We start from the raw sequence: 20,859 nt of genomic DNA, 5'->3' as shown, positions 1-20,859 counted from the left end.
AATTCTTTATAATGCTAGAATTGGGAAATGGGTTTATAGTGTGTGGTGGAAGCATCATGGGCATTGAATATGAGTGTTCACTTTGGGATCTAATTTCTAGGTTAGGATTAAGGTCATAGAGACTTAAGTAGTCTAGTGGATGTGAGCAAGCTTCACATTCTGCCATTCTTACTTAATGACTATGTGATCTTGAGAAAGATCCTTGGTCTCTCCACCTTTGAAATGAGAGTAGTGCTTGGTAATGGTAAATGCACAATAGAGACAAGCTTTTGTTAATAAGAAGACAAACTAGAGTAAACCCATTCACCATTTGGTTCTCTCAAAGGCTGGTAGGAATTACCACACTTTGGTGTATAGGTTTTCCTGTTATTCCGTACTTACATCTAGCTCAGTGGTTCTTCAACTGTAGTATAAGCTTGTATACAGAAAACTTAAAAAAAAATGTGTTGGGCGCCTGGGTGGCTCAGTCGGTTGGGCGTCTGCTTTCAGCTCAGATCATGATCCTGGGGTCCTGGGGTTGAGTCCTGTATCAGGCTCTCTGCTCAGAGGGGAGTCTGCTTCTCCCTCTGCCCCTCCCCCTGCTCGTGCTCACTTGCTCTCTCAAAAAGAAATAAATAAAACCTTTAAGAAAATATGTTTATATACACACAACATGTACATGTATGGACCCCATCCATGGTTTTGGACAATTTAAAGGCTTTTCAAGGATAAATTTTCTTAAAAAAATTTTTTTTGGACTAGGTAGTATGAGCTCATTATATAAAATTCAAAAGTTCAAAATAGTATGCAATGAGAAGTACTTGCTCTTCCTTCTTCCCAGGTTACCTGGTTTTTCAGTTCCTTCTTTGAAGGCAACCACTCTTAGAAATTTCTTCTGTAAACTTCCAGAGATATTTCATGTATTTATAAACCTATTTTTATTTATTCTTTTTACACCAAAGTTGTCATACATGTTGATCTGTACCTTATTTCTGTTAAGAGTATGTTTTGGAGAGCAGTCATATCAGTATATTTGGAGTTATTGCATTCTCTTTTTTCACTGGTGTAATAGTCTGTTGTGTAGATAAAGCATAATTTGTTTTACTAATAACCTATTGGTAAACACTTAGGCTGCTTTGCATTTTGTGTCTTATAAATAGTGCTGCTAATGAGTTATTTAGTGTATATTACATTTGTATAACGGTTACGTTTGTATCCAATGTATCAGGAACAATGTGAGTCTGATTTTCATGTGCTAAATTTAGAATTTAACCCTTATAAAAATGTGACTTGACTGCATAGTTACCTTTTTATTTTAGAATGCTTCTAGAGATAGAGAACCCTTTTGGCATGGCTCGGGTTCCTGTATAGATGTCTGTAACTTGGAGGTGGAATGAACCTGGTTCCCCTCTGTACCTTAAGAATGGATTCTGTGGGGGTGGGGGCACCTGGCTGGCTCAGAGTGTTGAGCATCCGACTCTTCTTTTTGGCTCAGGTCATGATCTCAGGATCCTGGGATCTAGCCCCTTGTCAGGCTCCCTGCTCAGAGGGGAGTCTGCTTGAGGATTCTCTGTCCCCGTCTCCCCCTCCCCCTTCCCTAACTTGTGTGTGCACGCAACTCTCTCTCTCCCCTCTAAAGTAAATAAACCTTTTTTTCTTTTTTTTTAAAGATTTTATTTTTATTTATTCGACAGAGATAGAGACAGCCAGCGAGAGAGGGAACACAAGCAGGGGGAGTGGGAGAGGAAGAAGCAGGCTCATAGCAGAGGAGCCTGACGTGGGGCTCGATCCCATAACGCCGGGACCACGCCCTGAGCCGAAGGCAGACGCCTAACCGCTGTGCCACCCAGGCGCCCCTTTTTCTTTTTTTTTTTAAATTTTATTTGACACAGAGAGAGAGTGCACAAGCAGCGGGAGCAGCAGAGACAGAGGGAGAAAGAGGTTCTCCACTGAGCAGGGAGCCAACATGGGGCTTGATCCCAGGACCCTGGGATCATGACCCAAGCTGAAGGCAGACATGTAACTGACTGAGCCACCCAGGCTCCCCTAAAATAAATAAATATTAAAAAAAAAAAAATAGGAGGGGGGAAAGAGATTCTATGAGTCCTTGGTGACCTCTGTTTCTCTCTCTCTCTCTCTCTCTCTCTTTTTTTTTTTTTTAATGCAGAAGACCCGGGCATATCATAGGCTGAAAGATGATGTCCCAGAAGAGGTAAAATTAAGGCGTTTGGAGGAGCTTATTACTGTCTTTCGAGAAGAAGCAGCAAAAGCCAACATGGCCTCTGTGGGTTGTACCCAGCTAGTGCTGGTGGAGGGGGTAAGGTCATATGTATATATATTTTTTTGTTTGTTTTTTGAAACACAATATGTCTCCCTTTTATTTAGGTCTTCTTTGATTTATCAGAGTTTTTGTATTAAGGATCCTATATGTATTTTGTTAGATTTACACCTTAATATCTTTTTTTTTTTAAGCTATTATAGTGGCTATTGTGTTTTAATTTCAGGTGTTTCATGTGTTCATTATATTGTACAGAAATAATTGAATTTTGTATGTTTATCTTGTACTCTGTGACCTTGCTGAAATCAGTAGTTCTAGGAGGTTTTTTTTTTGGCATTTTCCTTGGGATTTTCTGCATAGGTAACCAATGTCATTATGTTTTTTTCTTCCTTCCTAATGTTCCAAGCTTCCTCCTTTTGTGTTTTCCTTTCTTTTTTTTTTTTTTTTTAAAGATTTTATTTATTTATTCGACAGAGATAGAGACAGCCAGCGAGAGAGGGAACACAAGCAGGGGGAGTGGGAGAGGGAGAAGCAGGCTCATAGCGGAGGAGCCTGATGTGGGGCTCGATCCCAGATCGCCGGGATCACGCCCTGAGCCGAAGGCAGGCGCTTAACCGCTGTGCCACCCAGGCGCCCCATTCCTTTCTTTTTAGAGAACTTCCTTTAGACACTCTGGCAGCAGATTCTCTTCCTTCATCTTAGAATGTTTGGATTTCTCCTTCATTCCCGAAAGATATTTTTGTACTTAACAGCAGAAGGATTAGGGAGAAGTATATCTGCTCCATCTTTCTGGAAGCATTACCATATGTATGTTTTTAGAATCAATTTTATTATCTGTCTTCAATCCTTTTTTATTTTTATTATTTTTTAATTTTTTGAAGATTTTATTTTTTAAAGTAATCTCTACACCTAGTGTGGGGCTCGCCCACAACCCCGAGATCAAGAGTTGCAAGCTCTACCAACTGAGCCAGCTAGGCGCTCCTTCAGTCCTTTTTAAAATCACATTTTCTTAGAAATGTACTGCATTTCAGGAAGTTTGGGGTTCCTGTAGTCTTCTGTGGTCAAGCCTGGGAACCTAGCTATTAGAGCACTAAACAGATGGAATAAGGGGTGAATTTGGGAGCCTGAAGCTACATGCAGCAGCCATTGGAGAGGAGGGGAAAGAGGAGGGGGAGGAGAGAGATGGGGCCCTTTCTGTGACTCCTCACAAGTCCTGGATTGAGAAAGGAGAGTCCTGTTCCATGCCTTAGGATATGGTAGCATCAGAGCCACTAATTGCCTGGTATTTGTGTTTGTTAGGACTCCGGTCAATAACAATGAGAAATTTCTTCAAGCCATTCAGCTTAAGTCAGAAGGAATTCTTTTTTGTGCTTCAGGGGTGTCTTGTGGAGCCCAAGGGCAGGAAGGACTGTGCCCAGTCTGGGAAGCCCTTTAGGCTCATACTTTCTCCTCTCCTTAGACCAGCTCTTCCTGCTTCGTCATCTTTGTTGCAGAGCACAGCAGCCCTGTAGTTCCTGTGTTTACATATTATAGTTATAGCTATTCACAGACCAAAATTGTGTCTCTCAGCCCAGCCTCCAATTTCCTGGGGTACTTGATAAGCTCATCTGGTTTAGGGGATCTTCCTGTGGTCTAGACTGGCAGTTGGCTGATGGGTGGTGATGCTCAGCTACTGTCATACCCCAAAAGGTGTTTGCCTCACTAAATGCTTTGTAATTTAGCGTATTAGCTGTGATTCTGGAGATCTGTATGTGTACATGTCTATTAGCAATCTACATTTTCTCCAGTAAGAATTAGGTCTTATTGTATTCCCAGCTCTCCTCACAGAGTGAGGCACAGAGTAGTGTACTTGTCTTTTGAATGAATGAATAAGTACTCAGAGTTCACTGATCTGTGTCCCTGACTTCATCAGCCATACAGAGAACCTATGGTAATTAAATAAACCGAAACAAGATTCCTTCTTATGCATATAACATAAGCCAATATTCACTTGGGGCTAGAGAATAAATGGATTTTTTAGGGCTAGCAGTTGGGAGTCTGCTTCTTTTAGAGGAGACTTTCTTTCCTTTAGTCCTGGCCAGTTTAAAACTTCAGGCTGCTATATCCAGGGTGGCAGAGAAGATGATTATAACTCATGTATACTGAGCATTTATTGTCTGCCAGGAACTATGCACTTTTTTTTTTTTAAAGGAACTGTGCACTTCATGGTCATCGGCACATTGAGTCCCACCACAGTTTTTGGAGGTAGTGCTATTATTAGCCCTTTTATGAGATTAAACAGAGATTCAGAGAAATAGAATAACTTCCTGAAGGCCATACAACTGGTGTGGCGGAGCAAGAATTTGACTCAGGTCTATCTCATTCTAGAGCCTCTAAACAACATTCCCTCCCCTCCCCCCACTTTTTTTAAATTATGGGAAATTAAAAAAAATACATAGAGATAGAGAGCAGTATAATGATTGCCCATGTGCCCATTAACAAACCTCAACAGCTGTCAGTACAGTGTTAATCATGGCTAATCTCATTTTCATCTTTACTGCCCCCATTGGATTATTTTGAAGCAAGTACCTTATACATCATATTATACATATTATACTTACACATCATAGTATTTGGTCAGTAAACATTTCAGTATATGTATCTTTAAAAGATAAGGACTCTTTTTGAAAAAGATTTATTTATTTATTTTAGAGAGGGGAGGGAGGGGTAGAGGGGGAAGGAGAGAGAGACTTAAGCAGGCTCTGAGCTCAGCACAGAGCCTGATGCAGGGCTTTATATTACAATCCTGAGATTAGGAACTGAGCCGAAACAAAGAGTTGGACTCTTAACTGACGGCACCACCCAGGTGCCCTAAGATAAAGATGCTTTTAAGAAAAAAACCCCTAACATAATGCTAATTATCGTATCTGAAATAATTGACAGTTGTTTGTTAATATTATCAAATATTTAGTCAGTGTTCCAATTTCTCCGTCTCATAAATATTCTTTTATGGTTGGTTTGTTCAAATCATGGAACCTGAACACTGTCTTTTAAAAAATTTATTGTAAAACAATCATAAACTTACAGAAGAGTTGCAATACAGTACCAAGAACTTTTTTCTTTGACTCATTTGCGAGTTAGTTGCTGACCTGATGCCCTCAACCCCCTCAAATTCTGTAATATATGTCTCATATAAACAGGGACATTCTCCTATATAACTACAGTACAACCTTCAAAATCAGGAAATTAACCTTGTTAGATTTCTGCAATCCAATCCCCCAACCCCATTTAAGTTTCTCCACTTGTCTCAGAACTGTCCTTTATAGGAAAAAGATTCAGTTCAGTGTCATATGTTGCATTAATTGTCATGTCTGTCTGGTCTCCTTCAGTCTAGAATAATTCCTCAGTCTTTCTTTGGCTTTCATAATCTTAACGCTTGATGATTATAGGCCTGTTATTTTGTAGAATGTTCCTTAATTTGAGTTTGTCTGAAGAGTTTCCTTGTGATAAGATTCAGGTTATATATTTTTATCCTTGCCTTCAGGACTGTTGGAATTCCATTCCTGAGGAAGGTAATTCTGTAATCAAAGACTGATTGACTGAGTCATTTATGAACATAGAGTCAGCAAAACTTTATTGAGTTTCTGTAGTGTGCCATGCATTGTCCTTGTTAGGGAAGCAGCAGTAAACACAGTCTTCAGTGATTCCTTTTAAGGAATGCTCTGTAAGTAAGACCCTTAGGGATCTGAGACAGAGAAGGCATAATTTCTGCCCTCCCAGAACTGATGACTGTGACAGATTCATAACTCTCTGTTCTTTCTGCAGCACAGTAAACGCTCTGCTACTGATCTGTGTGGCCGGAATGATGGAAACCTTAAAGTGATCTTCCCTGATGTGGAGATGGAGGACGTTAATAACTCCAAGGTCAAGGTCAGAGCTCAGCCTGGGGACTATGTACTGGTGAAGGTAAGGTGTCCTTTTGGGCTTTTGGCTTGCATTGTGAAATGGATGTTGGGTTGGGTAATTGGGGGAATGAAATTTGTTCCGGGAGAAATTCTTTAGTAAAATAAAAATCTCTTCTCAGCCTGAACAGTGAAAGGGCAAGACCTTGAACTGAATTTTGAACTGCTCCTGTCTAATGCCTTCTTGTTTTTCTTTGCCTTTCTTCTTTCTTAGAAGGTTCTTTTTGGGAATTTGGTGAGATTGGAGTACATAGTAGCATACAGTTCCCTGCTGTAGAGAAGCTAGGAAGTGTAAGTGATTCTGAGTGACTTAATTGTCTCTCTCTCAGAGATGAGCATGCCCTTCGAGGTTGCTGATGCCCTAGGTATCCCTCACTTCTCCTGGACTAGCAGGTCCGATGAATGGCGGGATTTCCCCTTCCTTCTTTCCCCCCCCTTTCTTCCCTCCTTCATGTACTTTCTTCCTTCCTCTTTTTTTTTTTTTTTTAAAGATTTTATTTATTTATTTGACAGAGATAGAGACAGCCAGCGAGAGAGGGAACACAAGCAGGGGGAGTGGGAGAGGAAGAAGCAGGCTCACAGCGGAGGAGCCTGATGTGGGGCTCGATCCCATAACGCCGGGATCACGCCCTGAGCCGAAGGCAGACGCTTAACCGCTGTGCCACCCAGGCGCCCCTCCTTCCTCTTTTTCTTATCGCACTATACAGGTCTGTTACTGCTATCTCCCTTTCTTTCTGATCCTCATGTCTACTTTACCCCAGAACTAGAGCCTGACAGGACACATTCTGAGGTAGGCCGGAACAAAGCTGCTTCTCCCATACTGAGCTCTGAAGAATCTGCAAAAGAGAGAGATGGGGAGAGGGTGCTTCTTTTCTCTGCTGATGCTGATCAGTATTACATCCTTTGCCCTGTTCCCTCATGCCTTACCCTCTACTTTCTGTCCTTGCTCTTATTGTCACATCTGTCTTGTTATAGGGGCCCTGGTCCGTGGCTTGCAGCTGAAGAAAGCATTAACTTCTTTGGATTGACCTGGAAATTTTACCACTGCTGAGATGTTCTGTTCTGTCCATCTGACAAAAACTTAAAACACAGTCAGTTTGCTGGTTGGGGACTTTATGTGATCCTACTCCCTTCTGGCTTTATTTCAACTGGGCTGTGTCTTACTTTAAGAATTTACTAAGTGGAATAATCCCTACTAGACAGCAATGTGATTGAGTCAGAAATGATCCTTCATGGGCTTCTCCATTTGTTCTTTTTTTGGGGACAGTGTCTTGTTTGCTTATTTCTCTGTCTTTTGAACATTTGCTTTTTTGGTTTTTAGTTGCTTTCCCACCCCTCCTACTTTCTTTTCAATGTAGCTAAAGGTTACTTAAAAAGGGGGATGAAGATGGTGTGCTGGGTTGTATTGTTAATATGATCTTTTTTTATGTAATGGAAAAATTCCATCTGTTCAAGAAAGGTAGAAAGGTGATGCTGTATTACTTGCTGTTCCTTTTTGTTCCCAAGTGACATAAACCCCACAGGTAGATTTAGTGGAAGGATCAAAATGAAGAAGGAGCTGTGGAACTGGGGTTCTTTTGGCTCTCTCTGTTCTTCCTCTCTGCTGTTCTCATTTCTCTTCACATAGAGTTTCTGGGCTGCACTAGAACCACTCTCTCGTATATTTCAATTTTTTAAAAAGTTTTTTGTTTGTTTTTAAGTAATCTCTACACCCAGCATGGGGCTTGAACCTACAAGCCCAAGATCAAGAGTTGCATGCTCCACCCACTGAACCAGCCAGGTCCCCTAAATTTCATTTTCTTGTCTCCCTTTTTTGTTTCTGGTGCTGGTTGGTGCTAAACCCCAACCCTGGTGAAAGTGGTTATCTTCTGTATCTGCGCCCTAGCAGCTGAACATCACTAGGGAAAAGCATGCAGATAATCTGTAGTACATAGATTAGGTCAGATGATGGTGATTAAAAACTCAAAATACAGTGGCTTAAATATGGTAGTTCTCTTCTACATAAAAATCTAGATATGGAGGGTCCAGAACTGGTGATTGTGATGGTTTCATGATTGTCAGGGGACCAGGCTCCTATGTTTTGCTCTGCTGTGTAACCTTAAGGTTGTTCCATGATCCTAGGTGGTTGCTCCAGCCACCATGTCCGTATTCTAAATAGTAGGAAGGAGGAAGAGAGGGAAAGGGCGTGCTTTCTTTCTTTCCGGGCAGTTTATAGGAGTTCCACACACAGTTTGTAACATATTATACAAGGCTGCAGAGAAGCTGGGAAGTGTGGTCTTCATTCTGAATGATCAGATACCCAGCTAATAATTGGGAGTTCTGTTAGGAAGAAGAGGAGAAATGTTGGGAGACACGTAACAGTCTCTGCCGCATGAACCCAGCTGCATTCAGTTCAAATTCATGACCATAAAACTCACATGAGCGCTCAGCATGGCCCTGAAATCCTGATCCTACTCTATTTCCCTAGTGAATTGACTTTCCTACTCTTTCTCCTTAAATCTTTACTCATTTATCCAAACCCTAATCTCAGCTGATGTCTTTGCCTCATATTTCATGGAGAAAAGCAATACAATCAGATGAAACCTCATTGTCTCATCATTATTTCTACCAGCTCACTCACATCCCTACCCATGCGTGCTCTCTGCTCACATGGGACTGTATAGGAAGCATCGTCATATTCGGTCACACTGTCCCTTATGTTTTCCTTTCCATCCCTTCTCATCCTCTCAAGAGAATTGCATTTATATCCTTTCTCTCTTGCATCTTAAACTTTATATGACCAAAATAGAATGAATTCTTCATTGCGATTTTCTTCTTTTGTCAGACCCTCCTTATCTCAGTAAATGGCACACTCAGTTGCTCAAGTCAAAAATATAGGACTCAGTCTAGGTACTCACTTTCCTGTACTTTATCAGCAGTCCATCTGTTTTAGCTCACTTCTGGAATGTATCTTAAACCTGCCTGTTTCTTTCCATCTCCAAGCTACCATCATTTCTTGGCTGGGAGATTTCAGCAGTCTTCTCATGATTTTCTGCTTCTGTATTTTATTTTATTTTATTATTTTATTTTTTTAAATTTTATTTATTTGATAGAGCACACGCAGGCAGAGCAGCAGGCAAGAGGGAGAGGAGAAGCATGCTCCCCACTGAGCAGAGAGCCCGATGCCTGGGCTCGATCCCAGGACTCTGGGATCATGACCTGAGCCAAAGGCAGATGCTTAATCGACTGAGCCACTCAGGTGCCCCTCTGCTTCTATATTTTAAAGATGGATTATTTTATTGAAGCATATCATAAATGTAGAAAATTGCCCATATTATAAGTATACTACTCGATGAATTATTACAAAGTGACCCTGTCCCTATAACTACCACCTGGATCAAGAAATAGAATATTTTCAGAACCTCTAAGACCTTCATGTTCCTACTAGTTACTCTTCTTCCCTACATCCTAATTTTTTTTTCTTCTTCTTCCTCTCCTCCTCCTCCTTTTTTTTTTTTTTTTTTTTTTTTTGAGAGAGCGTGCTAGAATGAGTGTGGGAGGGGCAGAGGGAGAGGGAGAGAGAGAATCCCAAGCAGGCTCAATGTTCAGCATGGAGCCCAATGTGGGGCTCGATCCCTCAACCCTGAGATCATGATTTGAGCCAAATCAAGAGTCGGACACTCAACCAACTAAGCCACCCAAGTGCTCCTACATCCTAATTTCTAATGCCATTGTTTAGTTTTGACTGTTTTTGTTATAAAATTGAATCATACAACATGTGTTTTCGGTGCTTGTCTTCTTTTCCTCAGTCTTACGTTGTGCATTTCATCCCGTGATTATATTTATCCATGTTATATGAATATACTGCAATTTGTTTATGTGTTGTACTAGTAATGGCCATTTTTTTTTTTTTAATGATTTTTTATTATATTATGTTAGTCACCATACAGTACATCCCCGGTTTCCGATGTAAGGCTCGATGATTCATTAGTTGTGTATAACACCCAGTGCACCATGCAATACGTGCCCTCCTTACCACCCATCACCGGTCTATCCCATTCCCCCACCCCCCTACCCTCTGAAGTCCTCAGTTTGTTTCTTATAGTCCATAGTCTCTCATGTTTCATTCCCCCTTCTGATTACCCCCCCTTTCTTTATCCCTTTCTTCCCCTACCGATCATCCTAGTTCTTATGTTCCATAGATGAGAGAAATCATATGATAGTTGTCTTTCTCTGCTTGACTTATTTCACTTAGCATTATCTCCTCCAGTGCTGTCCATGTTGTAGCAAATGTTGAGAACTCGTTCTTTCTGATAGCTGAGTAATATTCCATTGTATATATGGACCACAACTTCTTAATCCAGTCATCTGTTGCAGGGCATCTCGGCTCCTTCCACGATTTAGCTATTGTGGACATAGTAATGGCCATTTTGATTCTTTCCAGTTTGGAGCTGTTACGATGGGATTGCTATGACTATTCCTGCACATGTGTTTTAGTGCACATATGTATTCATTTCTGTTGGGTAAATGGCTTAGAATTGCTGGGCCATAGAGTATATATAACAGAACTAGCCAAAGTAACTGTACCATATTGCCTTCCCACCAGCAGTGCTTGAGAATTCCAAAAGCTTCATATTCCCCACTTCTATTCTTGCCCTCCTCTAGTCTGTCTGCCCCACAGTGTCACCATGGTCTTTCTGAATCAGATCACTGACTCCACTGCTTAAGCCCTCCAGTGGTTTCTCATTGGAGCCAGCATGAACTGCACAGTGTCTGAGGCCTTATATGATCTGTCCCAGCCACCTTTCCAACCTCATGTCCCCTCTACTCTTCTTACGCTCTCTCCTCCAATCTTGGTGGCCTCCTTTTTGCCCCTCAGACCTAGTTCTAGTGTCAGAGACTTTGCACGTGTCGTGTTGCTTGGGAGGCTCTTGATTTTTATGTGACTGCCATCTTTTTAACCTTCAGTTTCTCTCTGAAATGTCACCTCCTTGAGATGCCTTTTCTTTAGGGAAGCTAAAGCAGCTTCCCTTTATCACATCAGCCCATTTCGTCTTCATAAGACTTTTCAGTGTCTGAAGTCATCTTTGTTTACATATTTTTTGCTTGTCTTCTCCTGAAAGCTCCTCTGGGGTCACATGCTTTCAGCTCTCATTAGAGAGAAAAGAGCTTTTCTCACCAAATTTTGGCCATAAATATCCTAAGGAAGAATTTGACCGATAAGCCTAGATCACAGCTTACCCCTGGGTTTAGGAGGGCAGGGACTGTGGTGGGCAGCTCACACTAGAAACTTACGTTTGGTGCTGGAGAAGAGCCATCTCTTGAGAAAGAAGGGAAGTGGTAGTTTGGGACTGAACTATTTTAGACTTCTTAAATTATACATATTACCATTGTATCAGATGTCTCTTCTTCCCAGGTCTGGGGGCACATGGGAACCATGCAGTCTCTGCTGGCCTGTCACCACCTCCATCAGATCCCTATTGATGGCTTCTCCTCTGGAGGCTCCACATTAAGTGCAGTCCTGGTTACCTTGCTTTCTTCTGACTGGTTTTCTTTCAGATCACATCCACCAGCTCTCAGACACTTAAAGGACGTGTTCTCTGCAGGACCACCCTGAAGGACTCCTCAGCATATTGCTGACCTGAGTGGATGGGCTTAGAGTTGACATGGGCTGTCCTTGCCGACAGGAAGGGAGATATGACTGGTCACTAATGAAAGAGATAACGAAGCTCTGGACACAAACTGCAAGTGCTGAAGCAACTTTAAGTCAAATGGAAAATACATCTCTTTGCTGCTATGTGAACAGCTTTACAGTCATTAAATTTACCGAAAGTAAAGTGGTCCCTTTGTCTCTCTACTTTTACTTCATTTCTATTTTGGTTATCATTTCTGGGATTTTCCCTACAGTCTGTGTTAAGTGTTTCCCAACCCAATTTTTGTCGTGGACACTGCTAACTAACTTGCCTGATTTTCAACTCTGGACCCTATGAGTTAGAGACTAAAGGAGAGGAAGGTTGGCGCCTGGGTGGCACAGCGGTTAAGCGTCTGCCTTCGGCTCAGGGCGTGATCCCGGCGTTATGGGATCGAGCCCCACGTCAGGCTCCTCCGCTGTGAGCCAGCTTCTTCCTCTCCCACTCCCCCTGCTTGTGTTCCCTCTCTCGCTGGCTGTCTCTATCTCTGTCAAATAAATAAATAAAATCTTAAAAAAAAAAAATAAAGGAGAGGAAGGTGGAGAGAACCATTTGCTTGGGGAAATACTGTCTTACATCTTTCTAATATTTTGGTTTAATGACATCGACTTAGCTGCCTGTCTCCTTATTTTATTCTCATACTTTACCTGAGGATTTCCCTCATGGGCGTCTTTTTTTAGTCTGTCAGGTCATTCATTGCCCTTAGGTCTGACAGCACTTGGAGGTTTTTTGTGCTTTTTTTCCCCCTGATTTTATTATACTTTATGTTTTTATTTTATTTGTTTTTGGTTTTATGTTTTTATTTTAATTCCAGTTAGTTAACTGTTGTTAGAGTTGTATATAACTAATACATTAGTTTCAGGTGTACAGTATAGTGAATCATTACTTCCATACAACACCCTGTGCTCATCACAGCAAATGCACTCCTTGTCCTCATCACCTATTTCAGCCATCCCCCCACTCTTCCCTGCTGGTAACCATAAGTTCTCTATAATTAAGAGTCTGTTTCTTGATATGCCGATCTCTCTCTCATTTTTTCCCCTTTGCTTATTTATTTTGTTTCTTAAATTCTATATAGGAATGAAATTATATGGTATTTGTCTTTCTCTGATGGACTTATTTCACTTAGCATTATCTAGCTCCATCCATGTCACTGCAGATGGCAAGATTTCATTCTTTTTTAGGGCTGAGTAGTATTCCATTATATATACATACACACCACATCTTTATCCATTTATCAGTTGACGGATACTTGGACTGCTTCCATATCTTGGCTACTGAAAATAATGCTGCTATAAACATAGGGGTGCATGTATCCCTTTGAATTAGTGTTCTTGTATTCTTTGGGTAAATACCTAGTAGTGTGATTAACTTTTTGAGGAACCTCCATCCTGTTTTCCACAGTAGCTGCCCCAGTTTGCATTCCCACCAACTGTGCACAAGGGTTCCTTTTTCTCCACATCCTTGCCTTGCCTTGTTGTTTCTTGTGTTGTTGATTTTAGCCATTCTTTTTTTTTTTTTTTAAAGATTTTATTCATTTATTTGAGAGAGAGAGAGAGCATGAGCAAGGGGCGGGGAGAGGGAGAAGCAGGCTCCCCCACTGAACAGGAAGCCCGTTGTGGGGCTTGATCCCAGGACCCTGAGATCATGACCTGAGCTGAAGGCAGATGCTTAACTGACTGAGCCCCCAGGCGCCCTTGATTTTAGCCATTCTGACAGGTGTGAGGTGATATCTCATTGTGGTTTTGATTTGTGCTTCCCTGATGGTAAGTGATAGCATCTTTTCATGCATCTGTTGGCAATCTGTATGTCCTTGGAGAAATGTCTGTCATGTCTTCTGCCTGTTTTTTATTCGGTTTATTTGTTTTTTGGGTGTTGAGGTGTTTTTAAAAAAAAATTTTTTTTTAATTTTATTTCTTCATTTGACAGTACAAGCAGGGGGAGTGGCAGGCAGAGGGAGAGGGAGAAGCAGGCTCCCCGCTGAGCAGGGGGGTCCGAAGTGGGGCTTGATCCCAGGACCCTGGGATCATGACCTGAGCCAAAAGCAGACACCTAACCAACTGAGCCACCCGGGTGCCCCATGGATGTTGTTTTATAAATTATTTATATATTTTAGATACTAACACTTTATCAGATGCATCATTTGCAAGTATCTTCTCCCATTCCATAGGTTGCCTTTTAGTTTTGTTGATCGTTTCCTTCACTGTGTAGAAGCTTTTTATTTTGATGTAATCTCAATAGTTTAGTTTTGCTTTTGTTTCCCTTGCCTCAGGAGACATATCTAGAAAGAAGTTGCTATAGCTGATGTCAAAGAAATTACTGCCTGTGTTCTTTTCTAGGGTTTTTATTGTTTCAGGCCTCACATTTTAGGTCTTTAATCCATTGTGAATTTATTTTTATGTATGGTGTAAGAAAGTGGTCCAGTTTCATTCTTTTGCATGTTGCTGTCCATTTTTCCCAACGCCATTTGTTGAAGAAACTATCTTTTTCCCATTGGATAGTCTTTCCTGCTTTGTCCAAGATTAATTGACCATAAAATTGTGGGTTCATTTCTGGGTTTTCTGTTCTGTTGATCTATGTGTCTATTTTTGTGCCAGTACCATACTGTTTTGATTACTACAGCTTTGTAATATAACTTGAAGTCCAGAATTGTGATGCCTTTGTTTCTCTTTTTCAAGGTTGCTTTGGCTATTTAGGGTCTTTTGTGTTCCATACAAATTTTTGGATTGTTTGTTCTAGCTCTGTGAAAAATGATGTTGGTATTTTGATAGGGATTGCATTAAATGTGTAGATTGCTTTGGGTAGTGTGGACATTTTAACAATATTTGTTCTTCCAATCCATGAGCATGGAATGTCTTTCCATTTCTTTGTGTCACCTTCAGTTTCTTCCATCAGTGTTTTAAGATTTTAGAGTACAGGTCTTTCACCTGTGGTTATGTTTATTCCTAGGTATCTTATTATTTTTGGTGCATTTGTAAATGGGATTAATTCCTTAATTTCTCTTCCTGCTGCTTCATTATTGATATATAGAAACGCAACAGAGTTCTGTACATTGATTTTTGTGTCTTGTGACTTTACTGAATTTGTTTATCAGTTCTACCAGTTTTTTGGTGGAGTCTTTAGGGTTTTCTGTATAGAGTGTCGTGTCTTCTGCAAATGGTGAAAGTTTTACTTCTTACCAGTTTAGATACCCTTTATTTCTTTTGTTGTCTGATTGCTGTGGCTAGGACTTCCAGTACTGTGTTGAATAAAAGTGGTAAGAATGGACATCCTGAGGGGAAGAGCTCTCAGTTTTTCCTCGTTAAGGATATTACCTGAGGGCTTTTCATATGTGGCCTTTATTACGTTGAGGTATGTTCCCTCTAAACCTACTTTGTTGAGGGTTTTTAAATCATGAATGGATGTTGTACTTCGAGATGCTTCTTCTGCATCTATTGAAATGATCATATGATTCTTATCTTTTCTTTTATTGATGTGATACATCATGTTGATTGATTTGCGAATATGAAACCAGCCTGGCAACATAGCAATAAATCTCACTTGATCGTGGTGGATGATTTTTTTAGCGTATTGTTGAATTCAGTTTGCTAGTATTTTGTTAAGAATTTTTACCTCTGTGTTCATCAGGGATATTGGCCTGCAGTTTTCGTTTTTAATGGTATCTTTATCTGTTTCTGGTATGGAATGAACTTGGAAGTTTTCTTTCCTTTTCTGTTTTTTGGAATAGTTTGAGAAGAATAGATATTAACTGTTCTTTATTTTTATTTATTTTTAAAAAAAGATTTCATTTGAGAGAGAGAAAGTGAGCAAGCAAAAGAGAGAAGGAGCAGGGTGAGGGACAGAGGGAGAGGGAGAAGCAGACTCCCCCTGAACAGGGAGCCCGCTGTGGGGCTCGATCCCGGGATTCCAGAATCATGACCTGAGTCGAAGGCAGACGCTTAACTGACTAAGCCACCCAGGCGCCCCTTAACTCTTCTTTAAATGTTTGGTAGGATTCGCCTGTGAAGCCATCTGGTCCTGGGCTTTTGTTTGTTGTGAGTTTTTTGATCACTGATTCAGTGAGCACTTGGAGTTTTTGAAATGTCATTACCTACTAGTAGGCTCTGAGCAGTCATTCTTGGACCATTCACTACCAACATTATGTCATTCTGTGGGTATCATGAAAAAAAAATCTAAAAGATGGTAAGATAGAATATTTGGAATCAAAGTAACTTGAGTAATTATTTTATTTTTCTGTGCCTTGGTTTTCTCATGTGACATAAGGATAATAATAAAATGCTCATCTCGTGTGAAGTTCACTGAGATTATAACTTGTAAAGAGTGTAGCACTATGAAGTAGTAAGTATTTATCACATGGGAGCGATCATTAAAAGATTTTGCTTCTAAAACAGACTGTGTACATTAAGGTATGCTGAGGCCTTTATTGTGTGTCTGGTTATGATCTCCTTTAGACCCTTTCCACTGACCTGCATGGCGGCCTTTGGGAACTCTTCCTCAGATGCTGATTTGGCCTGGGAAGATTGGTTTCTGCTCTCAATGTCCATCTGCTGAGGAAAATACTTGTTACTGCTCTTCACCTCAGTTGTTTATTCAAAAGGCATTTTTAAAATTTTAAAATTTGAAATTTGAAGTATGAAGAAGTGAGACATACATATGGTAAATAATTCAAACAATACAATAGGTGTCTATAATTGGTCAGTTTCCCTACTTAGCACTTTTCTCTTAATTTAGTTCCTTTTTATGAAGGCCAGCACTTTCAGAAGGTGGAGGAGGGACAGTAAAGTATCTTCCAAACTGAGAAGGCACTTTGAGACTGGAAAATGTGGCAGATGTCTACAGTTTACCCAGAGTTTTATTCAGTGTAACTTACTGATGGGGGATTGGGTGGGTGAGAGTCTAGGTGCTGCACAACTATTCTGTTTGCCTGAACTTTAGTCCACAGATTTTATAGAACGAAGGGATGTGTAGAGGGCATCATGGTGAGACCCAAAGGTCTGACATTTAACAGACCTTGTGGTACCGCCTGTGTGCCAGAAGGTGGGGGGGAGAAACTATGTTATGTCTACTAGTTATCTAAACGAATTTAGGAACGACCAGAGCAAGCCTTCCTGCATTCTGGTCAGGGCATACTTTAACCTTCAAGGGGCCTGGGAATGTGTAGCCTAGAGGGAAGTCATCACATAGACATGAATGAGATGGAGGGCCAAAGATGGAAAATACAAGTAGACCTATAAGTAGTAAGGAGATTGAACTGAGTAATTCATACATTCTATTAACATGGAATATTGCACTGATAGACATTATTCAACCTAAAAAAAAAATGAAGTATGACACATTATATAACATGGATGAACCTTGAAAACATTATGCTTAGTGAAAGTAGACACAAAGGCCACATATATATATGAAATGTCCAGAATAGGAAAATCCAGAGACAGATAGTATAGTAGTATTTGCCAAGGGATGGGGGCGAGGCGGGGGAGAAGTGACCACTATTGGGTGTAGTGTTTCTTTTTGGAGTAATGAAAATGTTCTGGAATTAGATAGTGGTGATAGTTGCACAAACTTAATGAATATACTAAAACCCACTGAATCATGTACTTTAAAATGGTGAAATTACTGGGATTTGAATTACATTTCAATAAAAAGGGAAGAAGGGAGAATTTAGCCCCAGTGGTTATAATAATATCAGACAATGTAGATTTTAAAGCAAATGATTGATGCTCATAGTATAGTTGCTCATAGTATTTTTTTTATAATCCTTTGTATTTTTCTAAGATTGGTAATAATGTCCCCTCTTTTGTTTCTGATTTAGTAATGTGAGTCTTCTGTCTTTTTTTCTTTGCCAGTCTAGGTAAAATTCTGCGTATTTTGTTGATCTTTTCAAGGAACCAACTTTTGTTTTCATTGATTGTTTTTCTTTTCTCTATTTCATTTATTTGTGCTCTACTCTTTATTGTATTCTTCCTTCTACTTGCTTTGGGTTTAGTTTGCTCTTCTTTCTCTAGTCCATAGGTAGGAGGTAGGTTACTGATTTTTTTCTTTTTCTTTTTAAAAATAGACTATTTTTTACTTGGCATAATCTCCTCCAGGTGTTATATGCAAACAATGAATCATGGGACACTACATCAAAGACTAATGATGTACTGTATGGTGACTAACATATCATAATAAAAAAAAAAATAAAAATAGACTATTTCTTAGAGCAGTTTTTAGATTTATAGCAAAAATTGACTGGTAAGCACAGATAATTCCCTCCTGCCCCACACATGTACAGCCGCCCTCACGATCAAAATCCTACACCAGAGTGGCACATTTGTTAAAACTGATGAATGTACATTGACTCATCTTTATCACCCAAGTCCATAGTTCGTTTATACTAGGGTTCTTTCTTGGTGTTACACATTTTATAGGTTTTGACAAATGTAGAATGACTTGTATCTACCATTATAATTTCACTGCCCTAAATAGTTTCACTGCCCTAAAATTCCTCTATGCTCTGCCTGTTCATCCCTCCCCCCCAACCCCTAGCAACCACTGGATTTTTTATTGTCTCCATAGTTTTGCATTTTCCAGAATGTTGTATAGTTGGAATCATGCGTTACATGGCCTTTTCATTTTTTTAAAAGATTTTATTTATTTATTTTGAGAGAGCGTGTGCGTGAGAAAGCATGAGCGAGGGGGAGAGGGAGAGGGAGAAGCAGACTCCCCCCCTAAGCAGGGAAGGAAGCTTGAAGTGGGACCTTAGCTGAAGGCAGCCGCTTAACCGACTGAGCCACCCAGGCGCCCTATGTGACCTATTCAGATTGGCTTCTTTCACTTATTAACATGCATTTAAAGTTTTTCCATGTCTTTCCATGGCTTTAAAGTTCGTTTCGTTTTAGTGCTGAACATTATTCTGTTGTAAGGATGTACTACAAAGTGTATTTTCCATTCACCTAATGAAGGGCGTCATGAGATTTTAGCCATTGTGAATAAAGCTGCTTATAAACATCTGTGCACAGGTATTTATGTGCATGTAAGTTTACAACTCATTAGGGTATATGTCAAGGAGCATGATTGCTCGCTCATGTGGTAAGAGTATGTTTAGTTTGTAAGAATCTGCCAAAGCATTTTCCAAAGTGACTGTGCCATTTTTATTCCCACCAGCAATGAATGGGAGTTCCTATTGCTCTCCCTCCTTGCCAGCCTGTGGTGTCAGTGTTTTGGATTTTAGCTATTCTCATAGGTGTATATAGGTATTTTGTTTTATTTGCAATTCCCTAATGACATGTTGAACACCTTTTCATATATTTATTTGCCATTTGTGTATCTTCTTTGGTGAGGTATCTGTTGAGATCTTCTGTCTACTTTTTAATCAGGTTGTTAATTTTCTTCTTATTGGGTTTTAAGAGTTCTTTGTATATTTTGAATCCCAGTCCTTTATTAGATGTATGTCTTGCAAATATTTTCTTCCCAACTGTGGTTATCTTCTCATTTTCTTTTTTTTTCTTTTTTAAAGATTTTATTTGTTTATTTGAGAGAGACAGAGCATGAGTGAGGGGAGGGGCAGAGGGAGAGGGAGAAGCAGACTCCCCACTGAGCAGGGAGCCTGTCATGGGGGTCAATCCCAGGACCCCGAGATCACGACTCGAGCTGAAGTCAAGACACTTAACCGACTGAGCCACCCAGGTGTCCCTATCTTTTCATTTTCTTAACTGTATCTTTTACAGAGTTTTCAATTTTAATGAAGTTCCACTTTCTTTTTTAAATATTTAATTTATTTGAGAGAGAGAGCATGAGCTGGGTGGGAGGCAGAGGGGCAGAGGGAGAGGGAGAAGCAGGTTCCCCTCTGAGCAGGGAGCCCGATGTAGGGCTCGATCCCATGACTCTGGGATCATGACCTGAGCCAAAGGCAGGAGCTTAACCGACTGAGCCACCCAGATGCCCCTAATGAAGTCCTACTTGTCAGTTTTTTTTTCTTGGATTGTGCTTTGATGGTGTACCTGAAAAGTCATTGCCAAACCCAAGGTCATCTAGATTTTCTCCTATGTTCTATTTTAGAATTTTTATAGTTTTGCATTTTATGTTTTATCTTTGATCTATTTTGAGTTAAATTTTGTGATGAATGTAAGATCTGTTTCTAGATTAGCTTTTTTTAGTATGTGCATGTCCAGTTGTTCCAGAACCATTTGTTGAAGAGATTATCTTTTCTCCATTGTCTTGCTTTTGCTCCTTTGTCCAAGATCAGTTAATTGTATTTGTGTGGGTCTATTTTCGGGCTGTCTGTTCTTTTTCATTGATCTATTTGACCTTTTGCCAATACCACACTTTGTTGATTAATGTAGCTTTGTATTAAGTCTACAGGTTGATTAGTGTTAGTCTTTGTTGTTTTCCTTCAGTACGTATTGGCTATTCTGGGCCTTTTGTCTTTCTACATAAACTTTAGAATCAGTTTGTCAGTATCTACAAAATAACTTGCTGGGATGGTGTTGGGATTGTGTTGACTCTATAGATCAGGTTGGGAAGAACTGATATGTTGACAATATTGAGTCTTCCAGCCATGAACATGGAATATCTCTTCATTTATTTACTTCTTTGATTTCCTTCATCAAGAGTTTTATATAAAGTTTTCCTCATGTAGATCTTGTATGTATTTTGTTAGATTTGTGTACTTAAATATTTAATTTTGGGGGTGCTGTTGTGAATTTGTTTTTAATTTCAAATTCCAATTGTTAATTGCCAGTAGATACACAGATTTCTTTCTTCCCAATCTGTGTACCTTTTACTTACTCATTTCTTATTGCATAGCCAGGGCTTCCAGTATGATGTTGGAAAGGAATGGTGAGAGGCAAATCTTTGCTTTGTTCCTAATTTTATCAAGAAAGCTTCTAGTTTCTTTCTGTTAAGTATGATAACTGTAGTTTCTTTGTAGATGTCTCTGTCGAGGTGAGGAAGTCCTCTTCTGTTGCTAGCTGCTGAGAGTTTTTATCATGAATGCTGTTGGTTCTGT

At 40.0% G+C, this 20,859-nt stretch overlaps 1 protein-coding gene across 2 annotated transcripts in view; it reads left to right on the top strand.

The window, feature by feature from the left end:
- The window catches only part of CDK5RAP1 (CDK5 regulatory subunit associated protein 1), a 31,392-nt gene extending 19,378 nt beyond the window's left edge, over nucleotides 1–12,014 (top strand). Inside the window, exons 12-14 of one of the 2 annotated variants that reach the window (XM_008703199.2) lie at nucleotides 2,147–2,296; nucleotides 6,062–6,202; nucleotides 11,737–12,014. In XM_008703199.2, coding sequence (XP_008701421.1) covers nucleotides 2,147–2,296; nucleotides 6,062–6,202; nucleotides 11,737–11,817 — 372 coding nt within the window. In that variant the 3' untranslated portion in view covers nucleotides 11,818–12,014. The remainder of the gene's footprint in view (nucleotides 1–2,146; nucleotides 2,297–6,061; nucleotides 6,203–11,736) is intronic. The other variant, XM_008703200.2, reaches the window with a different exon arrangement.
- Nucleotides 12,015–20,859: the final 8,845 nt, after the last annotated feature.

Source organism: Ursus maritimus, unplaced genomic scaffold (assembly GCF_017311325.1).
Source record: "Ursus maritimus isolate PB19 unplaced genomic scaffold, ASM1731132v1 scaffold_22, whole genome shotgun sequence".
NCBI lineage: Eukaryota > Metazoa > Chordata > Mammalia > Carnivora > Ursidae > Ursus > Ursus maritimus.
This window is presented reverse-complemented; position numbering and strand designations above follow the sequence as displayed.